At 39.4% G+C, this 12,761-nt stretch overlaps 1 protein-coding gene across 7 annotated transcripts in view; it reads left to right on the forward strand.

Annotated features, from left to right (window-relative positions):
- The window catches only part of Pde4dip (phosphodiesterase 4D interacting protein), a 226,783-nt gene that overhangs the window by 50,166 nt on the left and 163,856 nt on the right, over positions 1–12,761 (forward strand). For all 7 annotated transcript variants that reach the window (XM_076863220.1, XM_076863210.1, XM_076863226.1 and 4 more), the window contains exon 2: positions 11,121–11,176. In XM_076863220.1, coding sequence (XP_076719335.1) covers positions 11,121–11,176 — 56 coding nt within the window. The remainder of the gene's footprint in view (positions 1–11,120; positions 11,177–12,761) is intronic.

Raw genomic sequence — 12,761 nt, forward strand, 5'->3', positions numbered from 1 at the left:
GTTCTGTAGTTTTCATTGTATAAGTCTTTCACCTCTTTTGTTAGGTTGATTCCCAAGTATTTTATTTTTTTTGAGGATATTGTGAATGGAGTGGTTGTCCTCATTTCCATTTCAGAGGATTTGTCGCTGATATACAGGAATGCCTTTGATTTATGCATGTTGATTTTATATCCTGCCACTTTGCTGAATTCATTTATTAGCTCTAATAGTTTCTTTGTAGACCCTTTTGGGTCTGCTAGGTATAGAATCATGTCATCTGCAAATAGTGATAATTTAAGTTCTTCTTTTCCTATTTTTATGCCTTTAATTTCTTTCGTCTGTCTATTTGCTCTGGCCAGTGTTTCGAGAACTATGTTGAACAGAAGTGGTGAGAGAGGGCATCCCTGTCTTGTTCCAGATTTTAGAGGGAATGCCTTCAATTTTTCTCCATTCAGAATGATGCTAGCCTGAGGCTTAGCATAGATTGCTTTTACAATATTGAGGTATCTTCCTGTTATCCCTAGTTTTTCTAGAGTTTTGAACATAAAGGGATGCTGTACTTTGTCGAATGCTTTTTCTGCATCTATCGAGATGATCATATGGTTCTTATCTTTAAGTCTATTTATGTGGTGAATAACATTTATTGATTTCCGTATATTGAACCAGCCTTGCATCCCAGGGATGAATCCTACTTGATCATGGTACACATGTTTTTGTATCCGATTCGCCAGAATTTTATTGAGGATTTTTGCATCTAGGTTCATTAGAGATATTGGTCTGTAGTTTTCTTTCTTTGAAGTGTCTTTGCTGGTTTAGGAATCAAGGTGATGTTGGCCTTGTAGAATGAATTTGGAAGTTCTCCCTCTTTTTCTATTTCCTGAAATAGCTTGAAAAGTATTGGTATTAGTTCCTCTTTAAAGGTTTTGTAAAACTCTGCTGTATACCCATCCGGTCCTGGGCTTTTCTTAGTTGGTAGTCTTTTGATGGTTTCTTCTATTTCCTCAATTGATATTGGTCTGTTTAGGTTGTCTATATCCTCCTGACTCAATCTGGGCAGATCATATGACTTAAGAAATTTATCGATGCCTTCACTATCTTCTATTTTATTGGAGTATAAGGATTCAAAATAATTTCTGATTATCTTCTGTATTTCTGAAGTGTCTGTTGTGATATTGCCTTTTTCATCTCGAATGCTAGTAATTTGAGTTCTCTCTCTTCTTCTCTTCATTAGCATGGCTAAGGGTCTGTCGATCTTATTTATTTTTTCAAAGAACCAACTTTTAGTTTTGTCAATTTTTTCAATTGTTTCTTTTGTTTCAATTTCATTAATTTCAGCTCTGATTTTAATTATTTCTTGCCTTTTACTTCTTTTGCTGTTGTTTTGCTCTTCTTTTTCTAGGATTTTGATATGAAGTATGAGGTCATTTATTTGTTGGTTTTTTCCTCTTTTTAAGGAATGAACTCCAAGCAATGAATTTTTCTCTTAGAACTGCTTTCAGTGTGTCCCATAGATTCCGATATGTTGTGTCTGTGTTTTCATTTATCTCTAAGAATTTTTTAATTTCCTCCTTTATGTCTTTTATAACCCATTGATCGTTCAGTAACCTATTGTTCATTCTCCAAGTGATGCATAATTTTTCCTTCCTTCTTTTATCGTTGATTGCCAGTTTCATTCCATTATGATCAGATAAGATGCATGGTATTATCCCTACTCCTTTATATTGTCTAAGAGTTGCCCTGTGACATACTATATGATCTATTTTTGAGAAGGATCCATGTGCTGCTGAGAAAACAGTGTAATTGCTTGATGTTGGGTGGTATATTCTATATATGTCAATTAGGTCTAGGTTATTAATTGTGTTATTGAGTTCTTTAGATTCTTTATTCAACTTTTGTTTGGAAGATCTGTCCAGTGGTGAGAGAGGTGTGTTGAAGTCTCCCATAATTATTGTATGGTGGTCTATTAGACTCTTGAACTTGAGAAGAGTTTGTTTGATGAACATACCTGCACCATTGTTTGGGGCATATGTATTTATGATTGTTATGTCTTGTTGGTGTATGGTTCCCTTGAGCAGTATGTAGTGTCCCTCTTTATCCCTTTTGATTAACTTTGGCTTGAAATCTATTTTATTTGATATGAGTATGGACACTCCTGCTTGTTTCCGGAGTACATATGAGTGATATGATTTTTCCCAACCTTTCACCTTCAGTCTATGTATGTCTTTTCCTATCAAATGCGTCTCCTGTAGGCAGCATATTGTTGGGTCTTTTTTTGTGATCCATTCTACTAGCCTGTGTCTCTTAATTGGTGAGTTTAAGCCATTAACATTTAGGATTATTATTGAGATATGGATTGTTCTTCCAGCCATATGTGTTTATTTATGTTACTTAACATGGTTTGTTTTTCCTCTTTGATTATTTTTTCCCCCTTTACTGTACTACCTCCCACTGTTGGTTTTCATTGTCATTTTCCATTTCCTCTTCCTGTAATCTTTTGCTGAGGATGTTTTGAAGAGATGGTTTTCTAGCTGCAAATTCCTTTAACTTTTGTTTATTGTGGAAGGTTTTAATTTCATCTTCCATCCTGAAGCTTAATTTTGCTGGATACACAATTCTTGGTTGGAACCCATTTTCTTTCAGCGTTTGAAATATGTTGTTCCAGGATCTTCTAGCTTTCAGAGTCTGTGTTGAAAGATCAGCTGTTATCCTGATTGGTTTACCCCTAAATGTAATCTGCTTCCTTTCTCTTGTAGCTTTTAAAATTCTCTCCTTATTCTGTATGTTGGGCATCTTCATTATAATGTGTCTAGGTGTGGATCTCTTATGATTTTGCATATTCGGCATCCTGTAGGCTTCTAGGATTTGGGATTCTGTCTCATTCTTCAAGTCTGGGAAGTTTTCTCGTATTATTTCATTGAACAGATTGCTCATTCCTTTGGTTTGGACCTCTATACCTTCCTGTATCCCAATGACTCTTAAGTTTGGTCTCTTTATGTTATCCCATATTTCTTGGATGTTCTGCTCATGGTTTCTTAACAGTCTTGCTGAGCTGTCTATGTTCTTTTCAAGTTGAAATACTTTGTCTTCATTGTCTGATGTTCTATGTTCTAAGTGTTATACTTTGCTGGTAGTATTCTCAATTGGGTTTTTAAGTTGGTTTATTGCTTTCTGCATTTCTAAGATTTCTGTTTGTTTTTTATTATCCTCTATCTCCCTGTACAGTTGATCTTTTGCTTCTTGGATTTGTTTATGTAATTCATTGTGAAAGTGATCTTTAATTGTCTGATTTTGCTGTCTAATGTCTTCCTTGAGACTCTAGATCATCTGAAGCATGTATATCCTGAATTCTTTATCTGACATTCCATCTGTTGCAGATATTACCTCTTCTAAAGTTGAGTTGATCTGCATTGCTTGTGGTCCTTTCTTTCCTTGTCTTTTCATACTGCTCGAGTTTCTTTCTGCTTGGTGAAACTGTTGTGTTATTGAATTTTCCCCGTATATATTTATATTGCTCTTATATAGTTGCAAAGTCTCCCTCGCAGGCACAGGCGGCGGCTCTGCCCCTCCTCCAATTGGGGTAATGTGCCTACCATGTCGGCAGGCCGCTGGGCCTGTTCTGCCGGTCGGTAGCAGGTCCGCCTACATTGCAGGTACGGGCGGCGGCGGCGGCTCTGCCCCTCCGCGTGCCGCTGGGCCTGTTCTGTCTGTGGGTTTCAGGTCTGCCTACCTTGCAGGCGTGGGCGGTGGCTCTGCCCCTCCCCCAACCAGGTAGATGTGTCTACCACGCTGGCTGTCCGCTGGGCCTGTTCTGCCATTGGGTCGAAGTTCCGCCTACCTTGGAGGTGCGGGCGGCGGCTCTGCCCCTCCGCGGGTCCCTGGGCCTGTTCTGCTGGTGGGTCGCAGGTCCGTCTACCTTCCAGGCACGGGCCGCTGGGCCTGTTCTGCCGGTCCGTCACAGGTCCGCCTACTTTGCAGATGCGGGCGGTGGCTCTGCCCCTCTGCGGGCTGCTGGGCCTGTTCTGCTGGTCCGTCATGGGTTAGCCTACCTTGCAGGCGCTGTAGGTGTCTTTGCCCCTCCGCGGGCCGCTGGGCGTGTTCTGTCTGTGGGTTGCAGGTCTGCCAACTTGCAGGCGCCGGCATCGTCTCTGCCCTTCCCCCAACCAGGGAGATGTGTCTACCAAGCTGGTTGGCCGCTGGGCCTGTTCTGCCCGTGGGTCTCAGTGCCGCCTACCTTGCAGGCGAGGGCGGCGGCTCTGCCCCTCCACGGGCTGCTGGGTCTGTTATGTCTGTGGGTTGCAGGTCTGCCTACCTTGCAGGCGCAGACGTCGGCTCTCACTCCTGACTCTTTCTTCGGACATTATTATTAAATCACTTTTGGGGTTTGTGTTAGATTTCTATCACTGTATCATACACTTCAGATAAATGAATTTAAAAGGTAGAAAAGTGTATTTGGATCACAGTTTCAAGAACCTCTGCAACTTTAAGCATTCTCCTTCTCTAACCAAAATTGCCAAGTTTTTCTTTTTGAGCTGCTTTCAGCTCTCAATTCTCACTGTAAATTTGGCTCAAAGAGCCAGCAACACTCATACTAGCCTGAATATGGTGTTGCCTTGAAATTTCCTCCACCAGATTAATTAATCCATTACCTTTAAACTCAGCCTAGCACAAAAGTCTCAGGTAATGGGTAAAATGTAGACAAATTGATGAGTTCTTTTTCTTTTTCTTCTCTTTTCTTTCTTTTTCTCCCAGAACATAACATAGGTAGCCTCTAGTCCACTTCCATATAGAATCCCCATTTCATTCTGGAACCTCGTGAGCAAAGAGCCTTTACTGTCCATATTTCTATCAGCATTCTGAGTTGAAGCTCTTACCAGAAACAACAATTAAGCTTCACTTACTGCATTCTAGACTTTTCCTAACGTGCCTCTCCAAACTTTTCCAAATTTGTCCTTTGTTATAAACCAATTCCATCGGCTTCTGAACCATATGCTCAGGTTTAATCATAGCAACCTCCCTACTCCTATTACCAATTTTCTGTGTTAGCTTTTTGCTGCTGTGACAAATACCTGAGATAAACAAAAGAAAAAGTTAATTTTGGCTCACTTTCAAAAGTTTCAGTCCATGCTTTCTTGGCCCTGTGACTTTGGGCCTGTGGCAACACAGTACATCTTGGCAGAAGCACATAGTGGAGGAAAACTGCTCACCTCATGCTGGTTGGGAAGGAGAGGGCAGGGGGTGGGGGGATACAGAGACAGACAGACAGACAGTCAGAGACAGAAGGGACTGGAGCCTCAGTACTTCATTCAGCAACTTGCTCCCAATGACCTAACTTCCTTCCATTAGGCTCCAACTCCTACCAATTCTACCATCTCCTGGTAGTATCACAGGCTAGTGATCAAGCCTTTAGCACATGGGCTTTGGGGGGCATTTAAGATCTAAACCATAACATTGTTTTAAGTAGTTAGATGACCATTCAGACCTGGGGAGCAAAATGAAAGCACTGAACACAGCCTTCATTATCCTGTTTTTGTAATGTTTCCTGTGTATTTATAGCTATGCTTGAAAAACCAGATATAGTTTTCTCTGTTTTTGGGAGATTTCCTACAACCCCTACCTGCCAGGCCAAAATTAATTATTATCTCACTTATGTTCTAAAATCATTGTTAAATCTGATATTGTCTCTTTGAATCATGTATCTGCCTCCCATAATAAATAGATTGTGAGTACTTTTATGACAGGATATATGTATTTGTATTTCCAGGGCCTGCTATGTAAACAACTTCTCAATAAATATTTGTGAAAGTGAATTTAAAAATCTATAAATGAAAATGCATTCTACTGTCATGTATAAACAATTACAACAAATAAAAAATTAAAAATCTATAAATGGCACTTAGTGCCATAACTTTTGCTCTAAGTAATGCTTAGAGCAAATAATAATAAATAGCATGTTGTTTTTCTTCTTCTGAGTTTTTGTTTATAATAAGAGAACTATATCAAAAGAAACTGGAAAGATAGAAATTGCCTCCAGGAGCTAGCCTTTGTTCCCAGACTTGAAGATGCTAAGTGATGATGATGGTAATTGATGAAGTGAAGCCTAAACAACCTAAGTGTGTGTGATTGGCTTAGGGAGGGCACCCACTTTGGGAGTTTGCACACCCATATGGGGAGAAATAACTGGGTTAATTATTTTGAGACTAAAGAGAAGCAAGCAGTGGAGACTAGACATACATCAGCACTTTAGAAATGGTTTTATGATCTAGGCTGGGGTTGTGGCTCAGTGGTAGAATGCTCGCCTACCACGTGTGAGGCCCTGGGTTCGATCCTTGGCACCACATATAAATAAAGGTATTGTGTGCAACTACAACTAAAAAGTAAATAAATATTAAAAAAGAAATGGTTTTATAGTCATTTTGTTCCTGAGATAGAACTATCTCATATAATTCAGAGACTCGTTACAGAGCCTGATTCGTAATGGTGACTGCTACTTTCTCATGGTTGTGAACAACATGATGTGTGCCTCCTCTTAGTCCATAAATTAAGCAGGCCAAAATATGACAATGACACCAAATATGCAAGGAAGGTCTTATACCTGACTTATAGAAAATATTTCACTGCAGATTCTGTTGTGGTGTTCCTCTTTGCTAAGGAAGAAGGAGCTCAACTCTCTACCGACTGCCACTACCAAAGTTATGAGAGATCAGACTAGTGGGACTAGGGAGATACTTAGATCTTAAAGGAGCTATATTACTAGCTGTTTCAAGCCAAGCAAAATTGATTGCCTTGGACGTTCCTTGCCATAAATGAAACTAACATTTTTATAAAATTACAGAAAGGAGCCATGTGGTGGCACAAGCCTGTAATTCCGGAGGCTTGGAAGGCTAAGGCTTGAGGATCGAGAGTTCAAAGCCAGTCTCAGTATAAATGAAGCACTAAGTAACTCAGAGAGACACTGTCTCTAAATAAAATAGGGCTGAGGATGTGATTCAGTGGCTCATTGCCCCTGAGTTCAATCCCAGGTTACCCTCCCGTCGAATTACTGGAAGGAATCTTCATGCACAGTTTGACAGTATCAGAATATAAGGGGGTAGCAGAAGGCTTTCAGAGAGGAGCAATTATTTTTCTGATTATTTCCAACCTAATCACCCTGGAATACGTTAGGAAAAGATAATGTGATATTAAATTTTGAAGTACTGATTCTAATATCTTAACAGCTACTTATCAGCTAGTCAAGAAAATATGGGGTTGTGTAATATGCAGAAATCAAAAAATGAACAGCTTGTGGGTGTGTTGTGCTTGGAAAATGGTTGGTTCTTCCAATTAAGTAGAATAGTGTCTTGGTAAGAACATTCATTTGTATGAGTTTAGAGAGATTAGTATTACTATTAACAGATTAATGAGGTAGGGAGAATGAGAAAGATAACACTTATTCCTCATGTATACAAGGAAAGCAAAATTGAAAGTCAAAGCATCTTGGGGAATAGGTTATATATGGACATGTATGTAAGAAAGCTGTAAGGTCCTAGACCATGAAAAACAAGAAAAAGGGGCAAGCTATATGGACATGCTATCTGAACATGAGTTATTTATGGACTGATGTTAAGAAAAGCTAGAAACACTTGACTTTGAGAAAGAGTATGCAATTTTTGTTCTGGACTTGGGTAATATGGAAGAATTTACCAACATATCTTGCTGGTTTGGAGGGGGGCGCGCTGGAAGTGGGAAGATTTGGAGTCTGTCTCTGCCATACCCCAAAGTCTCTTTGCACTTTGGTTTATCAGATGTTGTCATAAATTGCAATCCCCTAGGTATATGCTCTGTGTTTCTTCACTTATGAACCCCTTCCCTTGGGGGCATCAAATTCCTTCCCAATCTTTTGGAGCAGCTGAGTGACCCCCACTGCCTGGCAATAAGAGAGGGAACTTGAGCTGTTAATAGAACTAAAGTGGTTTTTAAAAAATCTCCTGAGAGATTACAAGTATGCCTTTTAACTCAGTGCTTGTCTAAAGTAACCTCTCTGTCCTTCCAGTTATTAATTCACACTAGACAGGCAGCAAGCTCAGAATGGCTGTTGGTGGGGAGAAGGTGAGGTATCTGGGAGGGCTGATCCTCATTGCCTTGTTATAACATGCTCTGATCTGTAATATGGGATCTGCAGACAATGAGGACTAAGTGAGATCATGTCTGGAAAGTAGCCCAGATCCTTAAAAATTATTAAAATGGGTTTTATGGTTAAGTATCTATTAGACTAGAATTGCGTACTGCCATTACTACAAGGACCTTAGAAATTCATGTCCTTCTTTTACAAATATTTGAGGAAACTGGAGCCCAGATAGGTAAAACTAGTTAGTAGCTTGTCACCACAAACTAATGAATTGTGTGTTGAAGCAAATAAGTTTCTTAAGATTATGTCTTAAAACATGATCAAATTCTGTCCACATTTGGTCTATACTTATAGCCTTAGAAGTCTGCAGGGAGCTTGTTGGATACCATAAAGTAAGTGAGCAAGCTGGAACGGCCAGGACAGGGAGTGGCAGGGACTGTAGCAAACCAGAAAACACGCCTGTTTTGTGTAAAGGAGACAAGTCGTCTCTGAATATGCAGACGGAGTGTTTTGGGACCCTCTCATTTTCTAAGGGAAATTAGAATTGGCTTCACCTGGCATGAACTAAATAAAACATGTTGGATGGACTGGATTTGGCCTGAGGTTGACCTTGTTCCCAAAGGTATCAGGTGCATGTTCACCTTTGTGGATGCTCAGTGATTAACAACAGCTAAGTATAAGCTTTTCCTCTACATCAAGACATTGTTTTTGATGAATAGTTTTGACATCCTTCCCCTGCTTTACCTCAACAGAGGGAAATCCATAACCAGTATACTCCTCTTGTGTTCTTTACTGTCAGGGAAACTTTTTAATGAGAAGGAGAAAGGAAAGGTATAGGACTGGAAAGAATCACAAGCTGCTGATCTACTTTTGATTAAAGAAGAATTACCAGTTGTGTTCAGTCCAGTGTGTCCTGTCAGTACTTATTTTTTTTTTTTTAGGGGCATCCAGGAAATTTAAAAAATGTTTTTATTAGTGGAGTATAGTTATACATAATAGTGCAGTTCATTTTGACATAATCATACATGCATGGACTACCTGGTACTTTCACGTCCATCTGGGACTTAACAGTGAAGATTTATGCCAAGATCCAGTCCTGAGACAGGGAAGAAAGAACACTAACTTCCAAACAAATACTAGATTCTTCTCTGTCACTGTGCAAATATCATCTGCCCTTTAAAAAGAGAAGCCTTCTAAGTCTCTGTCTACAGAATTCTTTTTAGCTATGACTGACTGGGAGTACCCCAAAAGCTTTTAAAAATAAGCTAAATGTCAAAAACATTTCTCTGTAGAATTACTGCAGTCATCTCAGTTTTTTCCTTACCCACCCACCCAGTCTGTTGTCAAAACAGTAATCAGCCATCTTAAAACATTGGTCATTGGGTTCATGTCTCTCTTTGATTTACAAGACTCCAGTTGCTAAGGGCCTCTCAATGTCCTGAAAGGCTTTATATAGTTGGTGCCTCCTGCACAGCCCTCCCATTACATCACTGACCTCACCTCCTTCTACTGCTCAGCTATGTTGACCTCCTTACTGCTCGGTATATTCTAGAATGCTTCCTCCCAGAAGTCTTTGAATTTGATGTTGTCAGTTTAGAAGACTCTTTCCCCAGATACCCCATACTTATTCTGTTGCTTCTCAGAAAAGCCTTGTATACTAAAAATTGTAATCCCCTCTGCCTCTTGTAAGCCTGGAATTTCCTATCCATACTCCCTATTTCCCTTCTCTCTCATTCTTCCTTTCTTCTTCCCCTCCCCATCTATCTTTCTTTCTGGTACTGGGGATTGAATCCAGTGGTGCTCCACTACTGAACTACATCCCCAGTCCTTTTTATTTTGAGATAGGGTGTCACTAAGTTGCCAAGGCTGGTCTTGAACTTCCAATCCTCCTGCCTCAGCCTCCCAAGTCACTGGGATTGCAGGTGTGTGCTACCATTCCTAGCTTCAAATGGGAATCAACAATTTTATTTATTTATTTATTTGTTTGTTTGTTTATTTATTTATATTTTGTAATGCCCTCCAACATGGTAGGCAAGCACTGTACCACTAAGCTCCATTCCCAGCCTCTCTCCCCCTTTTTTATAAATAGTTATAATAGTTGTCCCCAACTGCTATGGCACATTTTACTTACTTGTATTTCCTTATTTTAAGTTCCATGAGTGTAGGAGGTTTGTCTGTCTTGTTCACTGCTACGTTTGTGGAACTTAAAACACAACTGAGGAGCACAGTAGGTGCTTCACAAATATTTGTGGGATACATTTTGAAGATTTTTAAGTTAAGGATGGTGGTGTTTGCTGAGCTCGGCCAATAAACCTCTTGCTACTGGATCGTGGTGTACTGCATTTCCATGAATAGATTTTGTCTCTTTTTCAAGTTTTCTGTGTCAATTCTACCTCCTAAACATATCTTGGATTTTTTTTGACTTTTCTGTATCTCCACTGTTTTTACCTTAGTTAAAACCATCACGAGCTCTTGCTTGGAATATAGCCTCTCACTGTCTTCTTTTGCCCACTCCAGACAGTCTCACTCAGTAGCCAGATGAGCTATCTAAAATCTAAATCTCTGGTCCTTTGGCATTCATTCCCTAGTTTGAAATCCTTCAGTGATTTCTCATCCCACTCACATAAACCTCAATATCCTTAACCTATCTCACAGGGCTCTGTGTGGTCTGGTGACAACAGTGACTTTCTCTGTTCCTCTAATAGGCCAAGGTCCTTCCTTTTTGACTAAGGATCTTTGCTGTTTTCTCCCTTTCCTTTGTTGTTTGCCCCCTTCTTAATCTGGTTGATATTCCCCTTTTCTGGAAATGTCCTTTCTCCGAGTCCTAATCCTAGTTAAGTTCCCTTTATTTGCCACAATGGTAATGAATACTTGCAAAATTATTTGTTTAATGGCTGGCTGTATGTGTAGCTAGAGCTTAATGAATATTTTTTTGTGGAGCAATAAATGAAAACAGCACATAGATGTTGTGTCCCCCAGGGACTGGGGGCCTTTTGAAATGATATCTTATTAATTAATGAAATGTTTCTCTCCACAGAGATTATTTCACAGCCGATGATGGAGAGATGGTACCCAGGACAAGTAATGCAGCAGGTAAGGATGCCATGGACTTTGTCTTGTTACATTCTTTTTTTTAAAAAAACTTTTTTTTAGTTGTTGTTGTACAGAATACCTTTATTTTATTTATTAATTTTTATGTGGTGCTGAGGACTAAACCCAGTGCCTCGCATGTGCTAGGTGAGCCCCGAGCCTTGTTACATTCTTGGTTTCTTGTTAATCATCATTCTTTTGAATTTGGGATCTTTTAAGTTCATTATGACAGACTCCTCAGACTTCTGTGAAGTTCCAAATTTGCACATACCACTGCAGCAGTGGGAATTATATAATCTCCACTGAGGAATTATGTGCTGCATAAAATTATATGTGCTAGGAAGCAGCACAATGCAGTAAATCATAATTGAAATACTTATGTGAATGCTTTGCACTTTTAATGATTCTATAATTGCCAGATTAAAGTCACTTTTAAAATGATTAAAATAAATTCTGCCACTAAAAGGAAATCTCTACCCTAATACACCATTAAAATGGCTATAATAATATTGTCAATCTTAGGGATAAGATTAAATGAGAAAAAGCCCTTGGTATAGAGGCTGTCAAGGAACAAGCACTCTGTAAATCTTATTATTGTTATTAAAGTAGTCATAACAATAGCACAATCATTACTGCTGTAATGTTAGCCAGAGATCTACTTGAATTATCAAACCAAAGTGAGAGACAGCTCTCTCTTTGGGGACCATTTTTCTCAAAACCTTACTCCATATTGAGGGTTTTACTTACTTGTTAAGTGATTGGCCTTTTGCATAGTAGCCTTGAAACATTGATGGTTCACATGTATCACATGGAGTGAAGGTTTAATTGGAACCAAGTAAGGATTTGAGAGTTACTTAAAATTAGTATTTGAACCTGTGTATGTTAAATTCAGAAATTCCAAAGGTTATGAAACTCAACATTTTGAATGTCTGGGTCCTGCATTTTGAGGAGAATATCAAAGAATTAGGGCAAAAAAGGAAGGGGAATGGATGAAATGCCCACTACCAACAGACATTTGGTGAAATGTTTTTATTTACCATTCATAATCCATGTAAGAGCTTTGTGAGGACATATTATTATCCCCATTTTTATAGAGGCAATGAAGCTTAACAAAATTAAGAGATTTGCTTAAATTCTCATAATAGCAAGTGGTCAGGATTCAAATCCCAGCTCCTTATGTTCTGCTCTTTCCATCATGTCCCACTAATCTCCATGTAATATATTTTTGCTCTGTTATTTATTTATTTTTGTGGTACCAAGGGTTGAACCCAAGGGAAACATACCCAGCCCTTTAAAAAAAATTTTTTTTTAGTTGTTGATGGACCTCTGTGTTATTTATTTTATTTTATATGTGCTGAGAATTGAACCCCGTGCCTCACACATGCTAGGCAAGTGCTCTACTACAGAGCCCCAGCCCCAGCTCCTACCCAGTCCTTTTTTTATTTTTTATTTTGAAACAAGGTCTCACTAAGATGCTTAGAGCCTCACTAAGTTGCTGAGCTTGACTTTGAACCTGTGATCCTCTAGCCTCAGCCTCCAGAGCCACTAGGATTACAGGCGTGCCCCACTGTGCCCTGCTTTCACTCAG

This window comes from Callospermophilus lateralis, chromosome 7, assembly GCF_048772815.1.
Source record: "Callospermophilus lateralis isolate mCalLat2 chromosome 7, mCalLat2.hap1, whole genome shotgun sequence".
NCBI lineage: Eukaryota > Metazoa > Chordata > Mammalia > Rodentia > Sciuridae > Callospermophilus > Callospermophilus lateralis.